This window comes from Sceloporus occidentalis, unplaced genomic scaffold (genome assembly GCF_023333645.1).
Source record: "Sceloporus occidentalis isolate IW3139 unplaced genomic scaffold, rSceOcc1.0.p SCAF_98, whole genome shotgun sequence".
Lineage (NCBI taxonomy): Eukaryota > Metazoa > Chordata > Lepidosauria > Squamata > Phrynosomatidae > Sceloporus > Sceloporus occidentalis.
In genome coordinates, this window is record NW_028317078.1 from 608028 (window position 1) to 636009 (window position 27982).

The following is a 27982-nucleotide window of genomic DNA, read 5'->3' on the forward strand; positions in this document are numbered from 1 at the left end:
AAAGTTCGCTTTACTCCCCGCGTTTATTTGTCTGGGTTTAGAGAATTCTTGGCAGGCGTCTGCTGCGCGGCAAAAACACAGTAATCCCCACAAAATCCACGCTCACAGGCACATGCGTGTGCTTATCCACGCTCATAGATACAGGCGTGTGCATATCCACGCTCACAGGTACATGCGTGTGCATATCCACGCTCACAGGCACATGCGTGTGCATATCCACGCTCACAGGCACATGCGTGTGCATATCCACACTCACAGGCACATGCGTTTGCATATCCACGCTCACAGGCAGATGAGTGTGCATACCCACGCTCACAGGCACATGCGTGTGCATATCCACGCTCACAGGCACATGTGTGTGCATATCCACGCTCACAGGCAGATGAGTGTGCATACCCACGCTCACAGGCACATGCGTGTGCATATCCACACTCACAGGTACATGCGTGTGCATATCCACGCTCACAGGTACATGCGTGTGCATATCCACGCTCACAGGTACATGCGTGTGCATATCCACACTTACAGGTACATAGTTACATAGTACATAAGGTTGAAAAAAGACCTAAGTCCATCAAGTTCAACCCTTCTACCAACCTTCCTATTCTCGATCCAAAAGAAGGCAAAAAAAACCCTAATTAAGCTAAAAACCCTTAATTAATCTACTTCTGCAATCAGCGGAAAATTCCTTCTTGACTCCAAGAGGCAAGAAAAATATTAATATTATTCTATTTATAGCCCTGCATGTCATGCCTTTCTAAAAAAAAATATCCAGATCCCTTTTGAAGCCATCTGATGTATTGGATAACCACCTCCCTTGGCAGTGAATTCCGTACCTTTATTGTCCTCCCTGTAAAGAATCCCTTCCTTTGTCATCTATGAAACCTGCGCTCTTCCCGTCTCCGAGGGCGACCTCTCGTTCTTTGTATATTTCTGTTAATGAACAGGTCACTGAAGAGCTCGTTATATCGGCCCCGCATATATTTATATAATGTATATCGGCCCCGCATATATTTATATAATGTATATCATCCCCGCATATATTTATATGATGTATATCGGCCCCGCGTATATTTATATAATGTATATCATCCCCGCATATATTTATATAATGTATACCCTCCCTGCATATATTTATATAATGTATATCGGCCCCGCGTATATTTATATAATGTATATCGGCCCTGCATATAATTATATAATGTATATCGTCCCCTCATATATTTATATAATGTATATCGGCCCCGCGTATATTTATATAATGTATATCGGCCCTACATATATTTATATAATGTATATCGGCACGGCGTATATTTATATAATGTATATCGGCCCCGTATATATTTATATAATGCATATCATCCCCGGATATATTTATATAATGTATATCGGCCCGCATATATTTATATAATGTATATCGTCCCCGCATATATTTATATAATGCATATCATCCCCAGATATATTTATATAATGTATATCAGCCCTGCATATATTTATATAATGTATATCATCCCCGCGTATATTTATATAATGTATATCATCCCCGCGTATATTTATATGATGTATATCGGCCCCGCATATATTTATATAATGTATATGGGCCCCTCATATATTTATATAATGTATATCGGCCCGCATATATTTATATAATGTATATCAGCCCTGCATATATTTATATAATGTATATCATCCCCGCGTATATTTATATAATGTATATCATCCCCGCGTATATTTATATGATGTATATCATCCCCGCGTATATTTATATGATGTATATCGGCCCCGCATATATTTATATAATGTATATGGGCCCCTCATATATTTATATAATGTATATCGGCCCGCATATATTTATATAATGTATATCGGCCCCGCATATATTTATATAATGTATATCGGCCACTCTTATATTTATATAATGTATATTGGCCCCGCGTATATTTATATAATGTATATCAGCCCCGCATATATTTATATAATGTATATTGGCCCCCCGCATATATTTATATAATGTATATCGGCCCCGCATATATTTATATAATGTATATCGGCCCCGCTTATATTTATATAATGTATATCGGCCCCGCATATATTTATATAATGTATATCGGCCCCGCTTATATTTATATAATGTATATCGGCCCCGCGTATATTTATATAATGTATATCGGCCCCCGCGTATATTTAAATAATGTATATCGGCCCCGCGTATATTTATATAATGTATATCGGCCCCTCGTATATTTATATAATGTATATCGGCCCCGCGTATATTTATATGATGTATATCGGCCCCGCGTATATTTATATGATGTATATCGGCCCCGCTTATATTTATATAATGTATATCGGCCCCCGCGTATATTTATATAATGTATATCGGCCCCGCGTATATTTATATAATGTATATCGGCCCCGCGTATATTTATATGATGTATATCGGCCCCGCGTATATTTATATGATGTATATCGGCCCCGCGTATATTTATATGATGTATATCGGCCCCGCGTATATTTATATGATGTATATCGGCCCCGCTTATATTTATATGATGTATATCGGCCCCGCGTATATTTATATGATGTATATCGGCCCCGCGTATATTTATATAATGTATATCGGCCCCGCGTATATTTATATAATGTATATCGGCCCCGCATATATTTATATAATGTATATCGGCCCCGCATATATTTATATAATGTATATCGGCCCCGCATATATTTATATAATGTATATCGGCCCCGTATATATTTATATAATGTATATCGGCCCCGCATATATTTATATAATGTATATCGGCCCTGCATATATTTATATAATGTATATCGGCCCCGTATATATTTATATAATGTTATCATATCCCCTCTGAGATGCCATTTTTCCAGTGTATATAATTGTAACTTTTTTAGTCTCTCTCCATAACGCGTATCTCCCAATCCCCTTATTCATTATATTTCCCTCCTTTGCACTTTTTCTAATTCCATAATGTCCTTTTTAAGGACCGGTGCCCAAAATTGTACCGCGTATTCAAGGTGAGGTCTTACCAATGACCTGTAAAGAGGAGGATGATATCCTCCTCCCGATATGTGCAAATCCACACAGTTACATGCATGTGCATTTCCCCGCTCACAGGTACATATATGTGCATATCTGCGCTCACAGGTACATATATGTGCATATCTGCGCTCACAGGTACATATATGTGCAAATCCCTGTTCACATTTATAACAGCAAGTGCTAGCGGCGTGATATATTTCCATGGTCCGCAGAAACGTGATGGAAGCGCTTGGGTTATTAACAAAATCCCTTAATTACCCCTTTTGGCTCCGACGCCTCACAGATAGGACCCACTTATATCCCCACCGCGCACAAAGTCACACTCGGCACAGCTATACGGCGCCGTAATTGCTCATCAAAGAGCCCGGAGGCAGACGCCGCAGACAGGGAGACGATTACCGGGGATCAGAGCTACGTGACGATTCTCACACACGGCTCCCTGGGCACCACAGGACTCTTTGTACAGCGCCATGGATCACGCCGGTGCTTCACGAATTTAACACATTGAGGGCAGATCGACCTAAAAAGGGTTCCAATAGCAACTAATTCCACCAGATTTATAAAACAAAATGATTGGATAAAACCCTCTTTTTGCCTCATTTCTTCCTCTGAATTTTTCTAAACCGTGGCAGGAAACCCTCTCTGGCGGGGAAACGGTTTTCTGTTGCGCAGCTGATAACAGCTTCCCCCGTATTAGTAATATTTCTATTGGACGGGGACCACGTGCAGAACACCGAGCCCCGTACGCGCCTTCGCATTAACCTTCCCCGCTCACTGCTCTGTGGTTACTTTGTGCCCTGGCCTTCGTTGCGCCCACTCTGTGAGACAATATAAACTCTGTGTAAATAATATGTGTGGGGGCCGGGAGGGCCGGCCAGTGGTCACCAGTTGGCGCGGTATCTGTCCTCACGCGGTCAGCAATCCGCGCATGTATCTGCAAAACACCGTCCCAATATAAATGCTGTCTTTCGAGTTTACCCTCCGTGCCGGTGACCGCTGGGCGGTGTCCTAGGGTGCGTACCGCTATATGAGGGTGATATTCCGGGGTTTAAATAATGAAATCCTCTCCATGCGCAGCCCAATGCAGCTAATTGGCCATAAGAACTGAAAGCCTGCAGTTTCTTTCTCTTTAATCTGATAATCGCTTTATCCGCCGAGCGCGGAATTTCTGCAAATCCTGAGTGGAATCACGCGGCGCAATTAACGCTTCATCTGCCGAGTCACCTAAAACATGCCCCTAATGACACAGGCCTTACCCCAATGGTGGAATATGTCGACGCTTAATAATAACACGTCACGGGCTGGAATTCAGGGTCACAAAACCCCTGAGAGCCTCATCCCGGGGTCTGCTAATTCCACAAAATCAAACGGAGGGAAGCGTGGGGCGTCTGACCCTCTTTAGCTCCTCTAGAGTGGGCACTCTCTGAATTGGAGGCCCGGGGGCTCAGCCTCACCTGGTGAGCGGATTCCCCCAAGGGACACGTCAGTAATTATCACCAAAGGGACAGATAAACACAGCCGGGAATTTACCCCCGTATTACACACACACGTGGTATTACACACACACACGTCGTATTACACACACACACGTCGTATTACACACACACACGTGGTATTACACACACACGTCGTATTACACACACATGTCGTATTACACTCACATGTACGCGTCATATGAGCCACACGCACTGGAACCAATACTCTAATGTTGTCGGTGTTCGCCACTCTTAGCTGTGGCCCCTCTGACCACCCCCAGAGGGCCCTTAGCTCTTAATTTCGCCATATTGAGCCTCCGCTAACAGAGTCGGTCGGTCAGAGCTTCTCAGAACCGCTCAAACTGTCAAAGGGCCGGCGCGCTCGAGGTTTAGTGAATAGACCACCACTAAATACGGCGGCGGGATTTAAAACAGATCCTATCAACATGGCATGACATTTGTCTGTCTCTGTCCTCTCTGCTGGGTGTCTATACCAAGTATCCACGTCTCCACTCCCCCACCTGATCACTGTACGTCGGAGCCTTCAGGGTAACTGATGTTTGGGGCTGTCTCCTTGGTAACAAGGTGTGCGGGCAGGGCACTTATCATGGATGCCAATTGTATTTAGAAGCTGTGTGGTGGTATTTAACTGTCACGTCGCTCAGTTCCCTGAGACCCGTTGTACACTGCTGCAGAATATGATGGCGCTATATAAAACCGTAAATAATAATAAAGGCTCCTAAAGCCTGAGAAGAGAGTCCCATGGAGTGCACAACCACCTCAACCTCCCCTTCATGGAGTGCACAACCACCTCAACCCCCCCTTCCATGGAGTGCACAACCACCTCAACCTCCCCTTCATGGAGTGCACAACCACCTCAACCCCCCCTTCCATGGAGGTCACAACCACCTCAACCTCCCCTTCATGGAGTGCACAACCACCTCAACCTCCCCTTCATGGAGTGCACAACCACCTCAACCCCCCCTTCATGGAGTGCACAACCACCTCAACCCCCCTTCCATGGAGTGCACAACCACCTCAAACCCCCCTCCATGGAGTGCACAACCACCTCAACCTCCCCGTCACGGAGCTGGCTAGTCCGAGCGACTACCTCCGCTGTCTTGTGCTCCCTTAGCCTGGGACTCACACTTTCCCCGGTTCCCCAGTCACTCGCCGAGACTCAGTGTAGGGTAAAACCAAACGAAGACGGATTTATTTCTCACACACAGAGCTGGATATATCCAGCAAAACACACATTATATATATATATATACACACATTATATATATATATATACACACACACACACACACAGGACTGGATATATCCAGCAAAACACACATTAACATAAAACAAGATATTGGGATACAAACCGCCCCCTTAATCTGCCTCCCAGAGACAACAGGGGCAGTAACGGGATTAACAATACAATAGGGGGGGGACTGATTTATACAACTTAATAATGCACCATGGGGTGGAGGGGTCTGATATTAAATTAAAACAATGGCAGTCACTCCCTGGTGGCAGATCCTGGCTGTCTGCCGGAGATAATCCCCTCAGCCAGTGATGAGATGATACTGCTGGGGGTAGCCACAGAAGTCTTTACAAACCCAGGGCCCATAGTCAATAGGGAGGAGGCTGCTGGCAGTCAGGCTTCTCCAGTGGTCCCAGTGATGGAGGCTTCCGTCACACCCTCTACCACCTCAACCCCCACATAGAGTATATGCAGTCCACTCAACCCCCCTCTCCATGGAGTGCAAAACCACCTCAACCCCCCTGCATGGAGTGCACAACCACCTCAACCCCCCCCATAGAGTATATGCAGTCCGCTTGAACCCCCCCTCCATGGAGTGCACAACCACCTAAACCCCCTCCATAGAGTGTATACAGCCCCCCTCTGTGGAGTGAATACAGCCCCCTCAACCCCCCTCTGTGGAGTGTATAAAGCACCTCAAACCCCCCCTTTGGTGGAGTGTATACAGCCCCTTAAACCCCCTCCCTTCGGTGGAGTGTATGCAGCCCCTTAAACCCCCTCCCTTCGGTGGAGTGTATGCAGCCCCTTAAACCCCCTCCCTTCGGTGGAGTGTATGCAGCCCCCTCACCCCCCCTCTGTGGAGTGTATACAGCCCCCTTTGGTGGAGTGTATGCAGCCCCCTCACCCCCCCTCTGTGGAGTGTATACAGCCCCCTTCGGTGGAGTGTATGCAGCCCCCTCACCCCCCCTCTGTGGAGTGTATACAGCCCCCTTCGGTGGAGTGTATGCAGCCCCCTCACCCCCCCTCTGTGGAGTGTATACAGCCCCCTTCGGTGGAGTGTGTACAGCCCCCCTTTGTGGCGTGTGCTACGTGCAGAATGTGATTTCCTCTCCACTCTCACAAACTCTTTATTTCAGGATATAAAATGACGTGGATGTTACTGGCTGCTAATTCCCCAGACTGCGGTTATTTTGCCCCCTGCCCCCTCCTTTCACGTTCGGCTTGCTGTCTGCACTAAAGGGACTCGTATTGATCATTTGGGTCACTTCAGGCTCTGAGACTGATTAGTTTTAGTGATAATGTTGAATGCAGTGGGCTTCTGGTCTGCGCAGGACCCTCTATTAGGTGCAGAGTCCTACGGGTCCATAATTCTTTAATATTCTGTGACACACAAAACACACGCACAACACGCCAAAGTCCATGCGTACTAATGACCATATGACATGATTCTAAATTTCATATATAAAACATGCATACCAATCCAACCATCATACCAGCTATATACTACACACGTGTGTCTTGCACATACAACATGCAAGTCAAGCACATACATGGCATCGCATGCAGCAGTGTCTCGTTACACGTACCAAGCGCGGGTCAGGTTTGTTATGGAAACGTTCATGATTTATTTAAGTATGAGATTCAGAAGAGCATCAAAACTCAACAGAACAATTATCTGTCTGTGAGAGAAGGGAGTGTGATGAAACTTATCAGAGGAGAGAAGGGAGAGGGGCTGTGATAAAATATATCAGGATGAGAGAAGGGAGAGGGGTTGTGATAAAATATATCAGGAGGAGAGAAGGGAGAGGGGCTGTGATAACATATATCAGGAGGAGAGAAGGGAGAGGGGCTGTGATAAAATATATCAGGATGAGAGAAGGGAGAGGGGTTGTGATAAAATATATCAGGAGGAGAGAAGGGAGAGGGGCTGTGATAACATATATCAGGAGGAGAGAAGGGAGAGGGGCTGTGATAAAATATATCAGGATGAGAGAAGGGAGAGGGGTTGTGATAAAATATATCAGGAGGAGAGAAGGGAGAGGGGCTGTGATAACATATATCAGGAGGAGAGAAGGGAGAGGGGCTGTGATAAAATATATCAGGAGGAGAGAAGGGAGAGGGGCTGTGATAAAATATATCAGGAGGAGAGAAGGGAGAGGGGCTGTGATAAAATATATCAGAAGGAGAGAAGGGAGAGGCAGTGATAAAATATATCAGGAGGAGAGAAGGGAGAGGGACTGTGATCAACTATATCAGGAGGAGAGAAGGAAGAGGGGTTGTGATAAAATAAATCAAGAGGAGAGAAGGGAGAGGGGCTGTGATAACATATATCAGAAGGAGAGAAGGGAGAGGGGCTGTGATAAAATATATCAGGAGGAGAGAAGGGAGAGGGGCTGTGATAAAATATGAGAGAAGGGAAAGGCAGTGATAAAATATATCAGGAGGAGAGAAGGGAGAGGGGCTGTGATAACATATATCAGAAGGAGAGAAGGGAGAGGGGCTGTGATAAAATATATCAGGAGGAGAGAAGGGAGAGGGGCTGTGATAAAATATATCAGGAGGAGAGAAGGGAGAGGGGCTGTGATAAAATATGAGAGAAGGGAGAGGCAGTGATAAAATATATCAGGATGAGAGAAGGGAGAGGGGTTGTGATAAAATATATCAGGAGGAGAGAAGGGAGAGGCAGTGATAAAATATATCAGGAGGAGAGAAGGGAGAGGGACTGTGGTAAAATATATCAAGAGGAGAGAAGGGAGAGGGACTGTGGTAAAATATATCAGGAGGAGAGAAGGGAGAGGGGTTGTGATAAAATATATCAGGAGGAGAGAAGGGAGAGGCTGTGATAAAATATATCAGGAGGAGAGAAGGGAGAGGGACTGTGATAAAATATATCAGGAGGAGAGACGGGAGAGGGACTGTGATAAAATATATCAGGAGGAGAGAAGGGAGAGGGGCTGTGATAACATATATCAGGAGGAGAGAAGGGAGAGGGGCTGTGATAAAATATATCAGAAGGAGAGAAGGAAGAGGCTGTGATAAAATATATCAGAAGGAGAGAAGGGAGAGGCAGTGATAAAATATATCAGGAGGAGAGAAGGGAGAGGGACTGTGCTAAAATATATCAGGAGGAGAGAAGGGAGAGGGACTGTGATAAAATATATCAGGAGGAGAGAAGGGAGAGGGACTGTAATAAAATATATCAGGAGGAGAGAAGGGAGAGGGACTGTGATAAAATATATCAGGAGGAGAGAAGGGAGAGGGACTGTAATAAAATATATCAGGAGGAGAGAAGGGAGAGGGGCTGTGATAAAATATGAGAGAAGGGAGAGGCAGTGATAAAATATATCAGGATGAGAGAAGGGAGAGGGGTTGTGATAAAATATATCAGGAGGAGAGAAGGGAGAGGGGCTGTGATAACATATATATCAGGAGGAGAGAAGGGAGAGGGGCTTTGATAAAATATATCAGAAGGAGAGAAGGGAGAGGGGCTGTGATAAAATATGAGAGAAGGGAGAGGCAGTGATAAAATATATCAGGAGGAGAGAAGGGAGAGGGACTGTGGTAAAATATATCAAGAGGAGAGAAGGGAGAGGGACTGGTAAAATATATCAGGAGGAGAGAAGGGAGAGGGACTGTGGTAAAATATATCAAGAGGAGAGAAGGGAGAGGGACTGGTAAAATATATCAGGAGGAGAGAAGGGAGAGGGGTTGTGATAAAATATATCAGGAGGAGAGAAAGGAGAGGGGTTGTGATAAAATATATCAGGAGGAGAGAAGGGAGAGGGGCTGTGATAAAATATATCAGGAAGAGAGAAGGGAGAGGGGCTGTGATAAAATATATCAGAAGGAGAGAAGGGAGAGGGGCTTTGATAAAATATATCAGAAGGAGAGAAGGGAGAGGGACTGTGATAAAATATATCAGAAGGAGAGAAGGGAGAGGGGCTGTGATAAAATATATCAGAAGGAGAGAAGGGAGAGGGGCTTTGATAAAATATATCAGAAGGAAAGAAGAGAGTGATAAAAGACATCAAGGGAGAAGAGGGGAGGAATATGTAATAAAGCAGGTGGAGAGAAGGGAAAAGGAGTATGAGGGGGAGAGGGGTGTGATACAATGTAGCATGGGCAGAGGAGGGAGAGGGGTGTGATACAATGTAGCATGGGCAGAGGGGGGAGAGGGGTGTGATACAATGTAGCATGGGCAGAGAGGGGGAGAGGGGTGTGATACAATGTAGCATGGGCAGAGGGGGGAGAGGGGTGTGATACAATGTAGCATGGGCAGAGGGGGGAGAGGGGTGTGATACAATGTAGCACTTCCAATGTGGCGTTTGGACATTCCTTGGAGGACCCTCATCCTGCTGCTTCCTTACTGCGCCGGGATGAGGAATTTCCTGCAGTGAATGCTGGGAAATGTTCTGTATCACTTCTGGGGTTTCACGTGGTGACTCATAGGTTGCATCCATGGTTGATGTATCAGACACGTGATCTATATGGTCACATGACTCGGACATCTATGATGGTCAGTTGCATGAACACAAAGGCTTAGAGCCGGGAAATCTGATTTTACTAAGTGATTCCAGACGCCACCTAAAACCCCAAACTAACGTATCTGGGCCCAGCTTCACTTGCAGTCCCTCCATTGAATCCACTGTCTCTTCCTGCCCTTCTCCTCCATTCTCTGTCCTCCATTCTGCCCTCTCTCCGAGGTTTCCTTCGGCCCTCTCTCCGAGGTTTCCTCCGGGCCTCTCTCCGAGGTGTCCTCCTGCCCTCTCTCCGAGGTTTCGTCCGGCCCTCTCTCCGAGGTTTCCTCCGGCCCTCTCTCCGAGGTGTCCTCCGGCCCTCTCTCCGAGGTGTCCTCCGGCCCCCTCTCTCCGTCCCACCCCACCCTTCTCTCGTCTTATTGTTATGCCGAAAGCCTGTCTGACGGGAAACGGCTTTCCAGCGGCATGAAATGTTCCTGTTCACATTCTGCCGGGGATCAGGAGTCTGTACCGGTGATGGGGAACCAGTTGTTATACCAGCTCTGCCCCAATGGCTACAGCTTCAGAGCGTGGCGTTCCACGTGGCTTTACACTGCAAACCGGCAGAACCTGCCCCCCTATAATTCTGCCCCTGTGTATTTGGGGTATTTATGTTGCTCTCTATCCAGACTGAAGCCAGAGGTTACACTGTAAACGATGTGACAACGGATTCTCAGAACGCCAGCAGAGCACATGGACCCTTTTCATCGCGAATACGCCTTAATATCAGCCCCCCCCAGAATGGTCACGTGACAGCTCGTGGATCATACAACGTTCACGTCTCCTGAGCCACACATCTGGATTCAGGCACCTGAAATAAACCACCCGCTCTCATTCCACGTCCCCGCACCGCGGGCAGCAGGAACCCGCACTCCAGCCAATCACACGCAACGTTAAACAGCAGCAAATGAGAGCAGAGAGTCAGAGAAAGATCATCCGCTACATCTCAGCACGTGGCCTGGAGCAACACGGCAAAACATCCGTAAAATCCCAGGAACCACGGCCCACGAAGAATCCCAGTGCAAGGCGGGTGCTCGACAGCAGAATGATTTGTGGAGCCCTTTGTGTGGCTTCTCTATCCGAGGCATGTGATTTAATAATCCCATTGTGGGCACATCGTCAGTCCGCACAACGAAAGCACGTAAAGCGCCACAAACAATCCACATGGATAAATAAATAAACCCATCATATGCTGCCCAAACTATGCTACAGAAACAAGTGGACAGACCTGGAGTGAATGGGGAGGAATAAATATCGGTATTTATATCCTGCAGTATACAGGCCAGAGCAACACATCAGCCTTAATTCATAAAAGTCATCCTCAACATTCGATGGACGCGTTCATCCGTGATGTGAAACGTGAGCTGCGTGACACGGTATCAGACACGCTCACGTGTCACATTGTAGACATTCCCTCTGTACTGTGTGTCCAGATACAGAGAGCGTCACGGGGTCTAACCTGGGCTTGGATGACGCCTCGTAAATTTGGTTTAAATCCCATTCGGAAGAGTCGGAAAACCATTGAACTAACTGGGGTGGCGCTGGGGGCAGAGACAGAGCGTAACGTGGGGCTTCTACGCGGGGGGCTTCTACGTGGTGTTACTGTGCTGGGTTTCTGCGGAGAGCTCCGTCTGCAGGACGATTGGGCTCAACCAGTGATGATGATCCAGCTTCTGATGTCTCCAGTAAATCATTGGCCAGTTTAGACGGCCGTCTGCATGAGTGGCACCCCGCAGACTGCACGTGGTCTCTTTGCTTGGTAGGCTCTGGGCCCCTTGAACTCTTGCAGGCTTCTCTCCAGTTCTTTCTGTGACTCGTTTCCGTTAATATATTAATGGCTCAGGACACATTTGGAATTATTCTGGGACTTGCAGCCACGCCAGCCTTCCTTCCTTAATGGCATCTCCTTCTCTGCCACACGTGGAACGCGCCGGGATAAACAGGAAGCCGCGGCCCAAGCACTGACACTCTATAGAGTCGCTTTCCTGGAACTTTCCCTGAGAGCGACACGAGAAAGACAATGCGCCTTCCCTGGGGTGCGTCTGCGGGGCGTGGAGGGTAACCCACCATACGGCACTATAGGAATCAATAATACACTTCCCAGCGGAAGAAAGAGGGGCAGAGGGGAGGAGGGGAAGAAAGAAGAGCAGGGGGGAGGAAAGAGGGGCATAGGGATTTGGGGCAAAGGGAGGGACTGGACAAACTAAATAAGGCCACTTGCAAGGAGTGTACAATCAATACTCCTAATACCCTCAGGCAGTGTCAAGAAACCCTCCATCCCCCCACCTTTGAGATCTCTATGTGAACGCAATGTGCTCATCTCCAACCCCTGGACCTCTCATCCTGCCGCTCTTGCTAGCGGTGGGAGTGGAAGCGAGCGATGCCTCCTGCCATGTGCTGCCGACGACCACGTTTACCTCCAGATAAGGATATTAATAGCCCAGGAATTTGCCTCGATTGCCACGCCGCTTTAGGCTGCTGATTGCACGCTGGCGCCTGGAGCTTGTACCGTGACAGCGGCGGCAGGAGGTGGCACGCCGTCACGTAGCGCAGGTTATCGCTCTTTATCGATGGCGGATTCCCGTTGCCCCTGATGGATGGTAGTTTTAGAATATTTCTACATTTTGCGGGTATCTCTGAATCTATACATGTGCATAAAAGCAGCAGTAAAATAATCGGCAGCGATTGGTGGCTCGGTGTCACATGACCATCCCCACGACGGATAGTTTCCCATACATTTCATCAGCTGCCCTTTGTGGCCTCAGTCGGGTTCCATGCGTTTCATGTCTTGTGACATCTAGGTGTGAAGTTATGCGACATTTCCTGTGTGCCTGGGTGACATCACTATAACAAATACCCCAGGGCGGGGCAAGTCGGGGAACCATAAACCCGTAACTCAGGGTGACGTCGAATGTAATACCCCCTCTCCAATGTTTTACCCTCTTGGTTGCAGAGGGGGGTCATTTCCCTGCTAATCCATGGCAGCCCCAAGCGGAGAGCACGTAGCGGAGGGCACGCATGCACAGTGCACATAGCGGAGGGCACGCATGCGCAGTGCATGTAGCGGAGGGCACGCATGCACAGTGCACATAGCGGAGGGCACGCATGCGCAGTGCATGTAGCGGAGGGCACGCATGCGCAGTGCACGTGGCATCACCAGCCTGAACATCGTGTAGAATATCGGCCACAAAATATTACATGTCCTTATACAAGTTCCCCCGAGCGCAAAGAGAGACAGTGACACGCGACGCCTGCATTTGCGTTAGACTGTAAACTCTTGTGTGCGAGTATTCTTTGTATGCAGTGTGCACCAGCCTTTGGCACTCTGAGGGTTAACGTGCTTTTGTCTGGAGGCAGCTGTGTGGGGCAGGAGGGGCAGTCTCTCCATTCAGTGAGTCACTCTGTCCCCCCACCCCCACCCAGCTTAGGTCTCCTACCTGCTCCTAGTCACATACGCAGCTCTGTCACTTCTGCGGCTGCAGCCCCCACCAGGGGCAGCCCCCACCAGGGGCATCTACCGGGGCAGACACATCGGTGGCATCAGACCACAGTGTACCACTCTACCGTCTATGCTGGTGCATGAACAGGACCTGTGACACCCCCTGCACTTCCTGCCCCTGTAACACGTGTGTAAACATGGGCTCACATGTCACGGCAGCCACGCTTTAGGGAACCTGAGATGTGACATGGGACCCGCTCTAATTATAGAACCAACTGACGCATTGGATCCGTGCCCCCGTTCGGGTGTCCCCTGCCCACCTCTGCCGGGCGCAGACTCGAGGACTTCAGGAAAGTCTGTCACTTTCCCCAAATCTTACACGTTACAGTCTACACATCAAATAATCCCACGTAACAGTGCCTACTGATTGTAACACGCAACATACTTGGGGGTAATTGTGTAGAAATGTGCATGCGTGTGTGTGTAGCAGTGTGTGAGTGTGTGTGAGCGTATGTGTGTATGTAGCATGTATGTGAGCGTATGTGTGTATGTAGCAGCGTGTGTAGCAGTGTCTGAGTGTGTATGTAGCAGTGTGTGAGAGCGTGTGTAGTAGTGTGTGTGTAGCAGTGTGTGTAGCAGTGTCTGGGTGTGTGTGTAGCAGCGTGTGTGTGTGTAGCAGTGTGTGAGCGCGTGTGTAGTAGTGTGTGTAGCAGTGTGTGAGCGTGTGTGTGTGTGTGTAGCAGTGTGTGAGCGCGTGTGTAGCAGCATGTGTGTGTGTAGCAGCATGTGTGTGTGTAGCAGCGTGTGTGTGTGTAGTAGTGTGTGAGCGTGTGTGTGTAGCAGTGTCTGGGTGTGTGTGTATGTAGCAGTGTGTGAGCGTGTGTGTAGCAGCCTGTGTGTGTGTAGCAGTGTCTGTGTGTGTGTATGTAGCAGTGTGTGTGTAGCAGCATGTGTGTGTGAGCACGTGTGTAGCAGTGTGTGTGTGTAGATGTGTGTAGCAGTGTGTATGTAGCAGTGTGGGTAGCAGCGTGTGTGTGCGTAGCAGTGTGTGTAGTAGTGTGTGAGCGCCTGTGTAGTAGTGTGTGTGTAGCAGTGTCTGAGTGTGTGTGTGTGTGTAGCAGTGTGTGTGAGCGTGTGTGTAGCAGTGTCTGAGTGTGTGTAGCAGTGTGTGTGTAGCAGTGTGTGTATAGCAGCGTGTGTGTGAGCGTGTATGTGAGCGTGTATGTGAGCGCGTGTGTGTAGCAGTGTGTATGTAGCAGCGTGTGTGTAGCAGTGTGTGAGCGCGTGTGTGTAGCAGTGTGTGTGTAGCAGCGTGTGAGCGTGTATGTGAGCGCGTGTGTGTAGCAGTGTGTGTGTAGCAGTGTGTGAGCGCGTGTGTGGCAGTGTGTGTGTAGCAGTGTGTGTGTAGCAGTGTGTGAGCGCGTGTGTGGCAGTGTGTGTGTAGCAGTGTGTGAGTGTGTATGTGAGCGCGTGTGTGTAGCAGTGTGTATGTAGCAGCGTGTGTGTAGCAGTGTGTGTAGCAGTGTGTATGTAGCAGCGTGTGTGTAGCAGTGTGTGAGCGTGTGTGTAGCAGCGTGTGTGTGTAGCAGTGTGTGAGCGTGTATGTGAGCGTGTGTGTGTAGCAGTGTGTGTGTAGCAGTGTGTGAGCGCGTGTGTGTAGCAGTGTGTGTGTAGCAGTGCCTCTGAAAGCGTAGCAGAGTGGGAGGTGCTCACACACACACCCTCCATTCAGCCAATCAGGAGAGGGCGCACATCTCAATAAAGCATCTTTGGAGTGTTGCTGCTGGCAGATCGCTCCGAGAGCAGCTAAGAGACAGCACTGAGTGACATAAGAGATTGGCAGTGACATCAGAACGAGACCGTGATATTACAGGGGACTGTGTGGGAGCGTCCGGGATCTGAGCCAAAGAGCAGCACTCTATTCGACATGGAGCCGGGAGGCAAGGTAAGGGCATGACCCCCAACTGCACCTAGACACCCCTACACTGAGACAGGGACCCCCATCAGCCCCCATACAGCGGTATGGATAGGGGACTATGTTGTAATCCATGGGACCCCCTAACCAGGCATTCATATGTTACATGTTTATAACCCCAGATGTGACTTTATTTGGTGGGGTTTCTTCCGGAGTGGGGCTGGCAGGAGAAGCTTCTCCTGCCAGAGGGGGCCCCTGCATAATGTATGGTTCAAAAAAGCCACTGGTTTAAACTATACTCAATATGTGGCCAGAGCACTAATTATACTATTCATTATACGGGGCCGGCCGAGCTCTTCTTACAGCAGGATCCCACTGGGTTGGACTGCTCTGCTGAGTATAAGTGGATAGAGCCGGATTAGCCCGAGAGAAGATGGAGTCTTAAGTCAAAGTGATACGTTTTCTTGGACCAACACAGAAAAAGATAAAGTGGTATAAGCTTTCAGGGCCTCGGAGGTCTCTCCTTCAGATGGAATGTGATCAGTCGCTTGTGTGTACCCAGGGAACTGCTGTTTGTGCGGGTGGCAAGAGTGCGGAGTTTGCTCCTCTCCTCCCCCCCACGCTGGCTCTGTTCTAGAAATGTAGTTTCATGGCGAGCGGGAGCCTCTCCCGACCCGGCCGGGTATCTGGCTCTGTGCCACCGGTGCGCTCGGTTGTGTAATCTTCCTGCATGAGACCTGTACAATATCATCACAAGGACAGCCTGCCCCGGGGGAGCCGCTCGACCCACACAGGGGCCGTGCCCTTGGCCAGGAGCTCTTGGGTGTTTGGGATGCCTGGACATCGTGTGCCGGGGAAGTGATAACGAGCATCGTGTGGCCTTGGGATAAAAACATTGTGTTATCAGCAGACGGGGGTCGCAGGGGCCACAACTGCCCTGCCTTACCCCTTCACCTTCTTTCCCCAAAGCTCTGCCTCGCCCCCCCTTCACCTTCTTTCCCCAAAGCTCTGCCTTACCCCCCTTCGCCTTCTTACCCCAAAGCTCTGCCTCGCCCCCCTTCGCCTTCTTACCCCAAAGCTCTGCCTCGCCCCCCTTCGCCTTCTTACCCCAAAGCTCTGCCTCGCCCCCTTCGCCTTCTTACTCCAAAGCTCTGCCTCGCCCCCCTTTCGCCTTCTTACTCCAAAGTTCTGCCTCGCCCCCCTTTCGCCTTCTTACCCCAAAGCTCTGCCTCGCCCCCCTTTCGCCTTCTTATCCCAAAGCTCTGCCTCGCCCCCCCTTCGCCTTCTTACCCCAAAGCTCTGCCTCGCCCCACTTCGCCTTCTTACCCCAAAGCTCTGCCTCGCCCCACTTCGCCTTCTTACCCCAAAGCTCTGCCTCCCCCCCTTTCGCCTTCTTACTCCAAAGCTCTGCCTCGCCCCCCTTCGCCTTCTTACCCCAAAGCTCTGCCTCGCCCCACTTCGCCTTCTTACCCCAAAGCTCTGCCTCGCTCCCCTTCGCCTTCTTACCCCAAAGCTCTGCCTCGCCCCCCTTCGCCTTCTTACCCCAAAGCTCTGCCTCGCTCCCCTTCGCCTTGTTACCCCAAAGCTCTGCCTCGCTCCCCTTCGCCTTGTTACCCCAAAGCTCTGTCTCGCCCCCCTTCGCCTTCTTACCCCAAAGCTCTGCCTCGCCCCCCTTCGCCTTCTTACCCCAAAGCTCTGCCTCGCCCCCCTTCGCCTTCTTACCCCAAAGCTCTGCCTCCCCCCCTTCGCCTTCTTACCCCAAAGCTCTGCCTCGCCCCCCTTCGCCTTCTTACCCCAAAGCTCTGCCTCGGCCCCCTTCTTCGCCACACTATACATATATATAAATATATATATATATATATATATATATATATATATATATATATATATATATATATATATATATATATATATATATATGTATAGTGTATATTAGTATTATATATATATATGTATAGTGTATATTAGTATTATATATATATATGTATAGTGTATATTAGTATTATATATATATATATATATGTATAGTGTATATTAGTATTATATATATATATATATGTATAGTGTATATTAGTATTATATATATATATATATGTATAGTGTATATTAGTATTATATATATATATGTATAGTGTATATTAGTATTTTATATATATATATATATGTATAGTGTATATTAGTATTATATATATATATGTATAGTGTATATTAGTATTATATATATATATATATATGTATAGTGTATATTAGTATTATATATATAGATATATATATGTATATTGTATATTAGTATTATATATATATGTATAGTGTATATTAGTATTATATATATAGATATATATATGTATATTGTATATTAGTATTATATATATATATATGTATAGTGTATATTAGTATTATATATATGTATAGTGTATATTAGTATTATATATATATATGTGTATAGTGTATATTAGTATTTTATATATATATGTATAGTGTATATTAGTATTATATATATGTATAGTGTATATTAGTATTATATATATATATAATGTATAGTGTATATTAGTATTATATATATATATGTATAGTGTATATTAGTATTATATATATATATATGTATAGTGTATATTAGTATTATATATATATATATGTATATATATATATATATATATATATATATATATAGTGTATATTAGTATTATATATATATATGTATAGTGTAGATTAGTATTATATATATATGTATAGTGTATATTAGTATTATGTATATATATGTATAGTGTATATTAGTATTTTATATATATATATATATATATATATATATATATTTACTCACAGAGTCCATTGCACACCATTCCAAATATTCCAAGCCCGGTGCTAGTAACCAGCAGTTTCCATATAAAACACTTTCAAAAAGATGGTCAGCACTCTAGGTCTTTAAATTGACAATTTCATTTTATTCAAAGTCAAGTCGACGTTTCAGTCATTACTGACTTTCATCAGGACATATGAAAGTCAGTAATGACTGAAACGTCGACTTGACTTTGAATAAAATGAAATTGTCAATTTAAAGACCTAGCGTGCTGACCATCTTTTTGAAAGTGTTTTATATATATATATATATATATATATATATATATATATGTATAGTGTATATATATATGTATAGTGTATATTAGTATTATATATATATATATATATGTATAGTGTATATTAGTATTTATAATGTATAGTATATATTAGTATTATATATAAATATATATAATGTATAGTATTTTGTATAGTGTGTGTGTATGTATATATATATATATATATATATAATGTATAGCACGTATTATACTATTATTATTTATTGGTTTATATAGCACCATCAAATTCCGTGGAACTGTACAATCTCGAGCAGCTCACGTCAGCGAAAGATTCCTGAACATGTTTTATTTGCATCAACACGCCTAGCGCTGTTTGCATAACCCCGGACGGGGAAACGTTGGGGCAGGACACGCTTGTTGCATCATGCAGTCCGCAGCGCCCTGCTTTTCTCGCCTTTTTCTAACACGCCCTAACACGGCGGTTGTGTGAGTTGTCTTGGATTCAGTAGCCCAATAAAGAAATCACTGGCCTTCTTTATGAGTAAAGAGAGCACGTTTCCAGGCAACTGGATTACGGGAAGGTTACAGGATCAATAGGTCATTGATCTTCGTGCAGCAGGGAAGGAGTTAATGCTGCTCTTCATTTTCGGGTTATATATAGGCCGGTTGTGGCTCGTCACGTTTGTGACACTTCTATAATTAACGTCTCTTTGTGAGCCGTCACTCTGGGCTATTTCTGTAGCGGGGAGCGCACCTTCCAGGTTGTGTTACTTTATGGATTCATTGCCGAGAGGTGGAGATCTCGTCGTTTAATCTATAGATACCCCTCTGCAGAACTCCGGGACGTCCATATTCTGGGCTCTCTGAGCCTGCGCGGTACGGAGGGGTAATGTTTAATAAGAGCCGCGTGGGGGTCTCAGTGATCTTGGTTTATTGATTTGGGGGGGGGGGCGCCGGTACTTTATATCCCGCGTGTGTTAGTATGGCGTGTCCGTGACGTTTACGTGTTGGTAAATACTGAGACAGGCGTTCGTGAAGTTCTCGCGTTCAAGCACATCCTGGTGACTGTCAGATTCCCAGGATGTCTCTCCGGCGGCTGTCACACTGCGTATGTCTGTAAATGTAAATATTATCCCGCCGCGTCTGAGACGGTGGAAAAATCCAGTGACTGCTGTGTGTCCTGGCTTCCAGCACCAGGCATCTTGGTTATGAGTTTTTAAGGCTTAGGTTCTCTCCGTGGCCCGGTTGGCCTCAGAGATCCTGCGCCCGGTGAGATCCCAAGTTATGCGTCACTGTCCGCAGGGAATGTTGGGATGAACTTGTAACTGAAAGGTCGTCACTTTCCCAAAGACCCGACAGGAAGATGACGGACAGTTTCTCACGGCCGGTATCCTGCCTGCTCGGGGCTAATGTCCGGAGTAACCCCAACAGGGCATTTAAACCCAGTTCCGAATCCATATAAATCAGTGGTTGGTACATCCGAGTGAGACAGGAACACACAATGTGGGGCGGGGGTTAGGGTGGCAACCATTGGGGGTTACTTCATCCTCCGCAAATAAGGAAGGGCCCTGAGCCGGCAAGAGGCAGCTGTGCAGGGGGCAAGGGGGGTGACAGGTCAAGAGGCTGACCTTTACACAAGAGATTTCCATCTTCAATCAATCACCAGTCAGGCAGCATCCGAGAAGCCAGGGGGGGCTGGGGCGAGGGGCTTTTAGATAGAGGAGGTTGGGGTATTAGCCGGCTGCACAGGTTGTTGAAATGGTTAACATGTAACATGCGGATAGAACCTCAAAGCTAACCAATGAGATGAGAGTCTGCGGAGCTCGTCCCGCGTGTGTACATGCCCGGTGTGTTGTGTTACAGTGTTGCGAGTTTGCCGGGATGGGCCGGCTGATGTCACCGGCAGTTTTGTGGGTGAAAGGTGACTCGCAGCCTATGTGGGGGTGGGTGTGAGGCGAGCTGGGAGCTCATTGGCCCAGGCGAGACGAGCCTCCCGGAATTCGTTAAGGGGGGATGGGGAGATTTGCGTCATTTCTCCCTCTGTGGGTTTCATGGTAGTTGATGTTACGTGATTAGGAGTCACAGAATGTAAAATATTTCCAGATGCCGGCTCTGCGTGTGATCCGGACCAGCTGTAACACCGTTGCCCTTATTCAGGGGGTCCCATAGGCAGTCCTGAGTGCATGTGTCAAGGGCCCTCTAACTGGTGGTTTTCCCGTGTGCCCCACCATTACCATGTGCTGCTAAAAGTGTGTGCCAGGATATGACATCATAGGGGTATATGTGTGACACGCAGGCATAACGGGGTAGAAACGAGACGAGCAGGGCTCCCGGTGCCACAGCCTCTTGTATCCAGGTCATTTCACAGATCATTTCATGTTTCCAGACAACAGGAAAAGAAGCCAGGGGGTGATTTGCATAATTGTCACCATGGAAACATTCTTTTAATAATTTACAGCCCGCCCCTGTATTTATACATTAATGACACCATCTGGGTACGCCGTGAGTCTGTTCCGATCTTTGATCTCCCCAACTGTCCCTTTAATACCTACCCCTGCTAAAGAGGTGCAGGGGGCGCTGCTCGCCAGGGCCGGGGTAATAAAGAACCTGTAGCCTGCACTGCCAGTTGATCCTTGCCATGTCTTACTGGACGCACATCGTGATTACAGGTGCCGGTAAATCAGCCCGTGACGGGACTTCTGGCCGACTGCATGATGTGTACAAAGCACCTCGTTACCAACCGCCAGGCGGACCATCAAACCGCCGGCCGGAGCTCAATCCTGATCCAGAAAACATCCTTGGATGCAGGTGTCCTAGTGGTACTCGCTGCCCATTGGGTCTCACGTGGGCTGTCACCGGGGTCAAAAATGTATATTTTATCAATCCCGGAAAAGGCCTAAAAAGTTACGACAATCCCTGCGCCCACCGACTGCACATTCTCATGACTTCTTATTCTGTGCAGGAACCGCCGAGATGCTCCCGAATATAAACAGAAAAGACAGAAACATAAATCCAAAGGGATTTTGCGTAGTTTTTCCTTTTCCAGCACCGTTCAGGAGGCTTCGTGTTTACAGGCCGGCCGGCCCCACATTAATATCGCTTACCAAACGGCCGCTAAACCCTACGATGAGCTCTCCGAGATTCCCTAATCTGCCCTTAATCCTCCGGGTTTGTTAAATGCAGGAAGCACGGAATGGGGCATTATTCCCAGTTTGGGTAAATCCAAGGCTGGTTTCGCTGCCATGTATTGGAGAAAACTGGACTGGAATTCACGCATACTGATCTTGGTGACAATGTTATTTCCCCTCCTGTAGAGATTTTGGCCCTAGGGGGACACAGAGGGTCCTCCCCAGTTGAACGTTTGGGGGTTACAGCACTGTTTAACCCTTTACTTGCTGTATAGGAGCAGAGGGCTCTCTGTGGTTGATGGCTGTACCTAGTGTGGCCCCAGCATTTGGCTGGGGGGTAAATCGCGCATGGTGATGTTAAAGCCGCAGTGTGTCTCTTAATCTTCCCAGGGGAGTCTGAAAGCGGCTTAACGTAAAGCGATTTTTCTCAGCCGGGTTCACTCGGTTTCTGGAGAGAATCGAAGCATTGATGCGTCCGGGGAGCTCAGAACAGACGTTACTTTCAGCCGAACAGACCGCCGATTGTGCTGCTACCTGCGGCCCATGGGCCAGATACGGCAGGCGCCGGAGCACAAAGGCAGTTTTATCACAGAACCCTGGGCTTAGCCGACAACTCGGGGGCTGGGTTCACGCTTATTGATTCCATTAATGTCATTTATTATATTTCTAAACCTTTCGTGTAATGGCAATAACGATTATCTGAGACATCAGCCTAATGGCCCCGGGTACAGGGAACATGTGAATACCAGGCCTACGACCCCATCTTTTACCTCCCCTCGACCCCGCAGAACCCACTCTGTTACCCCCTCGCCCCGCAGAACTCGCTGTGTTACCCCCTCGCCCCGCAGAACTCACTCTGTTACCCCCTCGCCCCTGCAGAACCCACTCTGTTACCCCCTCGCCCTGCAGGACCCACTCTGTTACCCCCTCGCCGCCGCAGAACTCACTCTGTTACCCCCTCACCCCGCAGAACGCACTCTGTTACCCCCTCGCCCCTGCAGAACCCACTCTGTTACCCCCTCGCCCTGCAGGACCCACTCTGTTACCCCCTCGCCCCCGCAGAACTCACTCTGTTACCCCCTCGCCCTGCAGAACTCACTCTGTTACCCCCTCACCCTGCAGAACCCACTCTGTTACCCCCTCGCCCACGAGAACCCACTCTGTTACCCCCTCTGTTACTGTATTATCCTGACCCAGTGTGAACTCTGTTTTCTCCGCAGATGACGCTCCGGCTGATGGTCGCGGTGGGAGTTGCAGTCATGGGTTCTCTACAGTTTGGATACAATACAGGGGTGATCAACGCACCACAGGAGGTAAGAACCCTTCACTCACTCAGATGACACGTATCCGTTGAGGAGTCTCGGGGGTTACGTGTAACCTGCATGAAGGTGTTAAGCGTGTACTCACCACTAACATAGTATGTGAGATATCAATGCGTTAGGGGGTTCACGACGCTGATTTAATGATACCCCATTAGTTGTGTAACCAGATGCCCCGATTTAAATATGGCGCAATGGGGAGCAGCAGTGATTTTACCTCAGCCCCACAGTATGTCTCCGCCATAGAGGGTAGCAAGGTCATTTTACTGTTAAGTACCCCTCCCCAAACCCGCTATGATCTGCGTGTGATAAGTGTGAGCGGTCAGACACGTTCCTGGCCACGCGGGGATACGGAGTGGACACTCAGGCGGAGGAGGGACGCAGGGAGTCTCATTCATTGTTATAATGATTCTACCCCCTGCGGGGGATTTTATCCAGTTCCGTTTTTAAAGGGGGGCAGCCAGCTCTGGATGGATGGCTGATTGCAGTGAGAGTTGGAGCAGCACAGGAACCGACCTACCGGCCAATCGTGTTCCAGAAGAGAACACAAAGACGCGTTTCGCGCACAAAGCCCTGTCTAAAATAGCAGATCTCGTTAGGAAGATTAACCTGTCGGGCGAGACCTGATCCGGCTTTTAATTCTTCCAAATGAAGGCTTCCTGTTAACCCTTTTGGCCGAGATACAGCTGAGTCAGAGTGATCAGCTCGGTTTAACCCCTTAACTATCTAGCTCGGCGCTGATTGGGTGATAACAGGGGCTCTGTTCCTGGCCACTCAATAAGCGGAGCGGGGCGAGCTGGGTCTCCTCACGGAAAAGCGATATTACGCGGGTATCCTGCGCGGTGACTCTGAATGCTTCTTCCGGGCCCCACTCTGCTCCTTCAAAGGGCAAGAGGGGCCAAGGAACGCACAGATTCACGTACGTGAGTTATTCCAACCTTCCCAACCGAGGCCTTTACTAGAATTAGATCCGCAGAGGAGGACGGTCTATTAGAAATGGTTCATTGACACACACAGCGCAGACATTGGAGCGGAGACTAATATCGGGTGCAGAATATGTTTTAAGTATATATTTTTGAAATAAAGGTCACTCTGTACATCAGAGAAGAGACTGATTGACTTTTACAGTAAAAAGGAGCTCTGAGGTCGCCAGGCTCAGCGGGAGCTTCGCACGCGGCTGGCATCAGCCAATCACAGCGCTCTGCTCTCACACACCCTCTGCGGTGTGTTTTGTCAGCACGTCAGTGGAATTTCCACCTGGCGGTCTGAACTCGTTCACACCGGCGTGGATCACATGACATGCGATTGCCTATTAACTGGTCAGGTTAGTCTGACATCAGCCTCGTGACTCAACTAGGGCAACAAAACTCGCAGGAAGACGAGTGCACACTGACACCTGGTGGCTGATGGACTGAATTACCAGCCAGGGGGTGGACGAGGCACCAACGTGTCCTGCAAGCACAAGCAGTCAAATGTTTAGTGAATAAAGGGGGGGAAGTTTCTTTTCTACCTGCCATTCACGTTATTTTCCTCTTCTTGCTCCCTGTAGGTGATTGAAAAATTTTACAATGAAACCTGGATTTCCCGGTACAATGTGCCCATCGAATCTAACACGCTCACCTCGCTGTGGTCTTTGTCCGTGGCCATTTTCTCCGTGGGCGGCATGATTGGTTCGTTTTCCGTAGGACTGTTTGTGAATCGGCTTGGCAGGTGAGCAGAGGCAGCCCTTGGAAAGTAGTGGTGGGTGCAAGGTTGGGGTCAAGTCATGGGTCATAGCGTCCGAGCCAACAGAGTTTAACTGAATAGGATAGGTTTTCGCTGTCCTTTTAGGTGGATATATTTTTCTTCTCTTAATAAGGTTTCCTAGAATATTCCTCTGACCTTCATTTTTCTATGACCGTAGGCGTAATTCCATGTTAATGGCCAACGTATTTGCCTTCATTGCTGCTATATTGATGGGCTTCTCCAAGATGGCTTTATCATTTGAGATGCTGATCGCTGGCCGTTTCATCATTGGCCTTTACTGTGGTCTCACCACTGGATTTGTGCCCATGTACGTTGGCGAGGTGGCACCTACAGCTCTCAGAGGAGCTCTGGGGACCCTACACCAGCTGGGTGTGGTAGTCGGGATTCTTATAGCCCAGGTATGGAGTAGCTGCAATATGGCTCCCTCTTCCATGAAGTTTGGGCATTTGTATGCTTTATGGTTCTACCATTTTTTTTGTCCCCACAGATCTTTGGCCTCGAGCCGATCATGGGTAACGCCACACTGTGGCCCCTGCTGTTGGGCTGCATTTTCATCCCAGCGCTGATCCAGTGTGTGGTCCTCCCGTTCTGTCCAGAGAGTCCTCGCTTCCTGCTCATCAACCGCAATGAGGAAGACAAGGCCAAAAGTGGTGAGTTGTAACTCTAGAACAAGATTTGGTGTCGCTTTCATATTCTGGACAGCATGGTGGCCAAATTGTCCTGAAAGCCCAAAGTGTGGTTTGTGGAGTCAGAGTTATCTGACCAGCGAAGCAGTCTAATCTGCCATAATTGCCCCCTAAACCCTGATTTACTGGCCCCCCAGACTCTGTCCTGACTGTTACCCCTTAAACATTTCAGTTCTGAAGAAGCTTCGCGGCACCACGGATGTAAGCGCTGACCTGCAGGAAATGAAGGAGGAAAGTAGGCAGATGATGCGGGAAAAGAAAGTGACTATTCTGGAACTGTTCCGGTCGCCGTTATACCGCCAGCCGATCTTCATCGCCATTATCCTGCAGCTTTCCCAGCAGCTTTCTGGAATCAATGCGGTGAGTGCTCGAGGTGACAATGAGGACTTCTCTTTCATTTCATATATTTGGTTGTGTTTAGGTAAAGTTTTTTTTTTTTTGGAATAATATTTGGGTTACGGAAAGTATTGTTTAAAAATCCCCCGGCTGTTATTTCCGGATGCGCAGTAAAGCAGGCAGCAGCGGCTCCTCTTCACCTGAGACTCCACTTGCTTTACCGCTGGTAAATACAGAGTCCTGAGCCGCAGTCCTGAGCCGCAGTCCTGAGCCGCAGTCCTGAGCCATTCTCAGATTTTGTGCCCTGTGTTTTTAGAATTTTTTAGCAAGCTTTCTGTGTTTTTCCCCCCTCAGGTTTTCTATTACTCCACTATGATATTCCAAAAGGCTCAAGTTCCGCAGCCAATCTACGCGACCATTGGCGCTGGGATCGTGAACACGGCATTTACAGTCGTGTCGGTGAGTAGACCGCGCTCTCTATGATTGCCTTAACCCTCTGGTCATCAGGAACTGTACCTGGTTTGTCTATAGTCCGAGGGAAACTAGAAAAACACTCATTTAGTCACACGGAAAACTTTACATCAGTGACTGAGAAAGCTGTAGGTCCGTTTCAGCGGCCCTCTGCACCTCTCCTTTCTGTCCTGACGCACGGCTTATGTCCTGTTACGTATCGTACCGCATCGCAGGAGGTGCTGTATGACCCCATAGGCTTGTGGAAGTGTTTGGAAGGACCCGTATGTTAAGGCGTAGGTAGGTCCTGTTGCGATATGGATGAGGCCCGGATGTAATGAAGGCCGTTTGTCTTGCAGTTGTTTGTGGTGGAACGCGCCGGCCGCCGCACCCTGCATCTCACGGGCTTGGCTGGTATGGCCGGCTGTGCCGTACTGATGACCATCGCCCTGGCTCTTTTGGTGAGTAAAAAATGTTACTTTGTATACAGAAACCTTAAATACATTAAATGTTAAACTAGAAGATATCTCGGTCGGCCTCAGACCAAACCGACACCGCGTTATCTCATATTTATATGTCTCGGAGATGAGGAACCCGTGTGACATCACGCTCTAGTTATCTGCTTTCTGTATTACACACGTTATATACACACGTTATATGTACATAAATATTATAATTTCTCTCTGCTAGGATCGTGTTAACGGCATGTCCTACCTCAGCATCGTTGCAATCTTCGGCTTTGTGGCCTTTTTCGAGATTGGACCCGGACCGATTCCTTGGTTCATCGTCGCCGAGCTCTTTAGTCAGGGTCCTCGACCTGCGGCCATCGCTGTTGCTGGACTTTCCAACTGGACAGCAAACTTCATAGTGGGAATGGGCTTCCAGTATGTGGAGGTAGGTGTCCCTCCGCACCCATAGGCCACGGGGCAGACACCTCTCGTTCCTTGTGGTTTTATCATTTTTCTTCACATTGCTGTCTATAACTTAGGGTTTGTTACGAATGTCTTGGCTGTTGTAAGGCATCCTTTAAATGACGACGAGAGAGATACCCTACCGTCCCACCATTCTGAGTTTCGTAGGATGAACCGTTAATCCAATTTTTTTGTTCCTTTCCAGCAACTCTGTGGTGCCTACGTCTTCATCATATTTACGGTGCTGCTCATCATCTTCTTCATCTTCACCTTCTTCAAGGTGCCTGAAACCAAAGGCCGTACCTTCGATGAGATTGCCTCAGATTTCCGGCAGGGTAATGAAAGCCAGCCGGACAAACAGTCTTCCCCGGAGGAATTCCGCAGTCTCGGGGCAGACTCTCAAGTTTAACGTTTTGCTCTGCTACCTCTCGCCCTTCCCTGCCGCACCTCCTCATCGTTCTGTACCTGCACTCAGACCCGCGGAGGGTCGGCAGCGTGTCTGGGAGGTGCAGAAGGACTTGGAGGGGGAAGCCGCCGCCGCCGCTAGTGGTTTTTTTTGGACCTCCACCTACTTTCTGTCTCGGCTGGTAGGCCAGCCATTGCCACTTTCAGACTGTGTCATTCTCTGCATTTCAAACCCATGCGAAAATCCCCGCTGATCTGTCTGCCG

The 27982-nt window shown here is 48.0% G+C and overlaps 1 protein-coding gene across 1 annotated transcript; it reads left to right on the forward strand.

Moving 5' to 3' along the window:
- The first annotated feature begins 15674 nt into the window (after positions 1-15674).
- On the forward strand, positions 15675-27721 carry LOC149284177 (solute carrier family 2, facilitated glucose transporter member 1-like). Its single transcript, XM_089497050.1, has 10 exons — positions 15675-15692; positions 23085-23177; positions 24733-24893; positions 25087-25327; positions 25417-25579; positions 25788-25975; positions 26306-26410; positions 26761-26862; positions 27092-27295; positions 27518-27721. Exons 1-10 carry the CDS (start codon positions 15675-15677, stop codon positions 27719-27721), a joined length of 1479 nt encoding a protein of 492 aa, XP_089353176.1.
- The last annotated feature ends 261 nt before the right edge of the window (positions 27722-27982 follow it).

Bases quoted from the DNA above. Each gene is read 5' to 3' on its own strand.
- LOC149284177 (XM_089497050.1), top strand. The intron at 25,580-25,787 runs GTGAGTTGTAAC...TAAACATTTCAG, and splicing joins GGAAGACAAGGCCAAAAGTG to TTCTGAAGAAGCTTCGCGGC. The intron at 25,976-26,305 runs GTGAGTGCTCGA...TTCCCCCCTCAG, and splicing joins AGCTTTCTGGAATCAATGCG to GTTTTCTATTACTCCACTAT.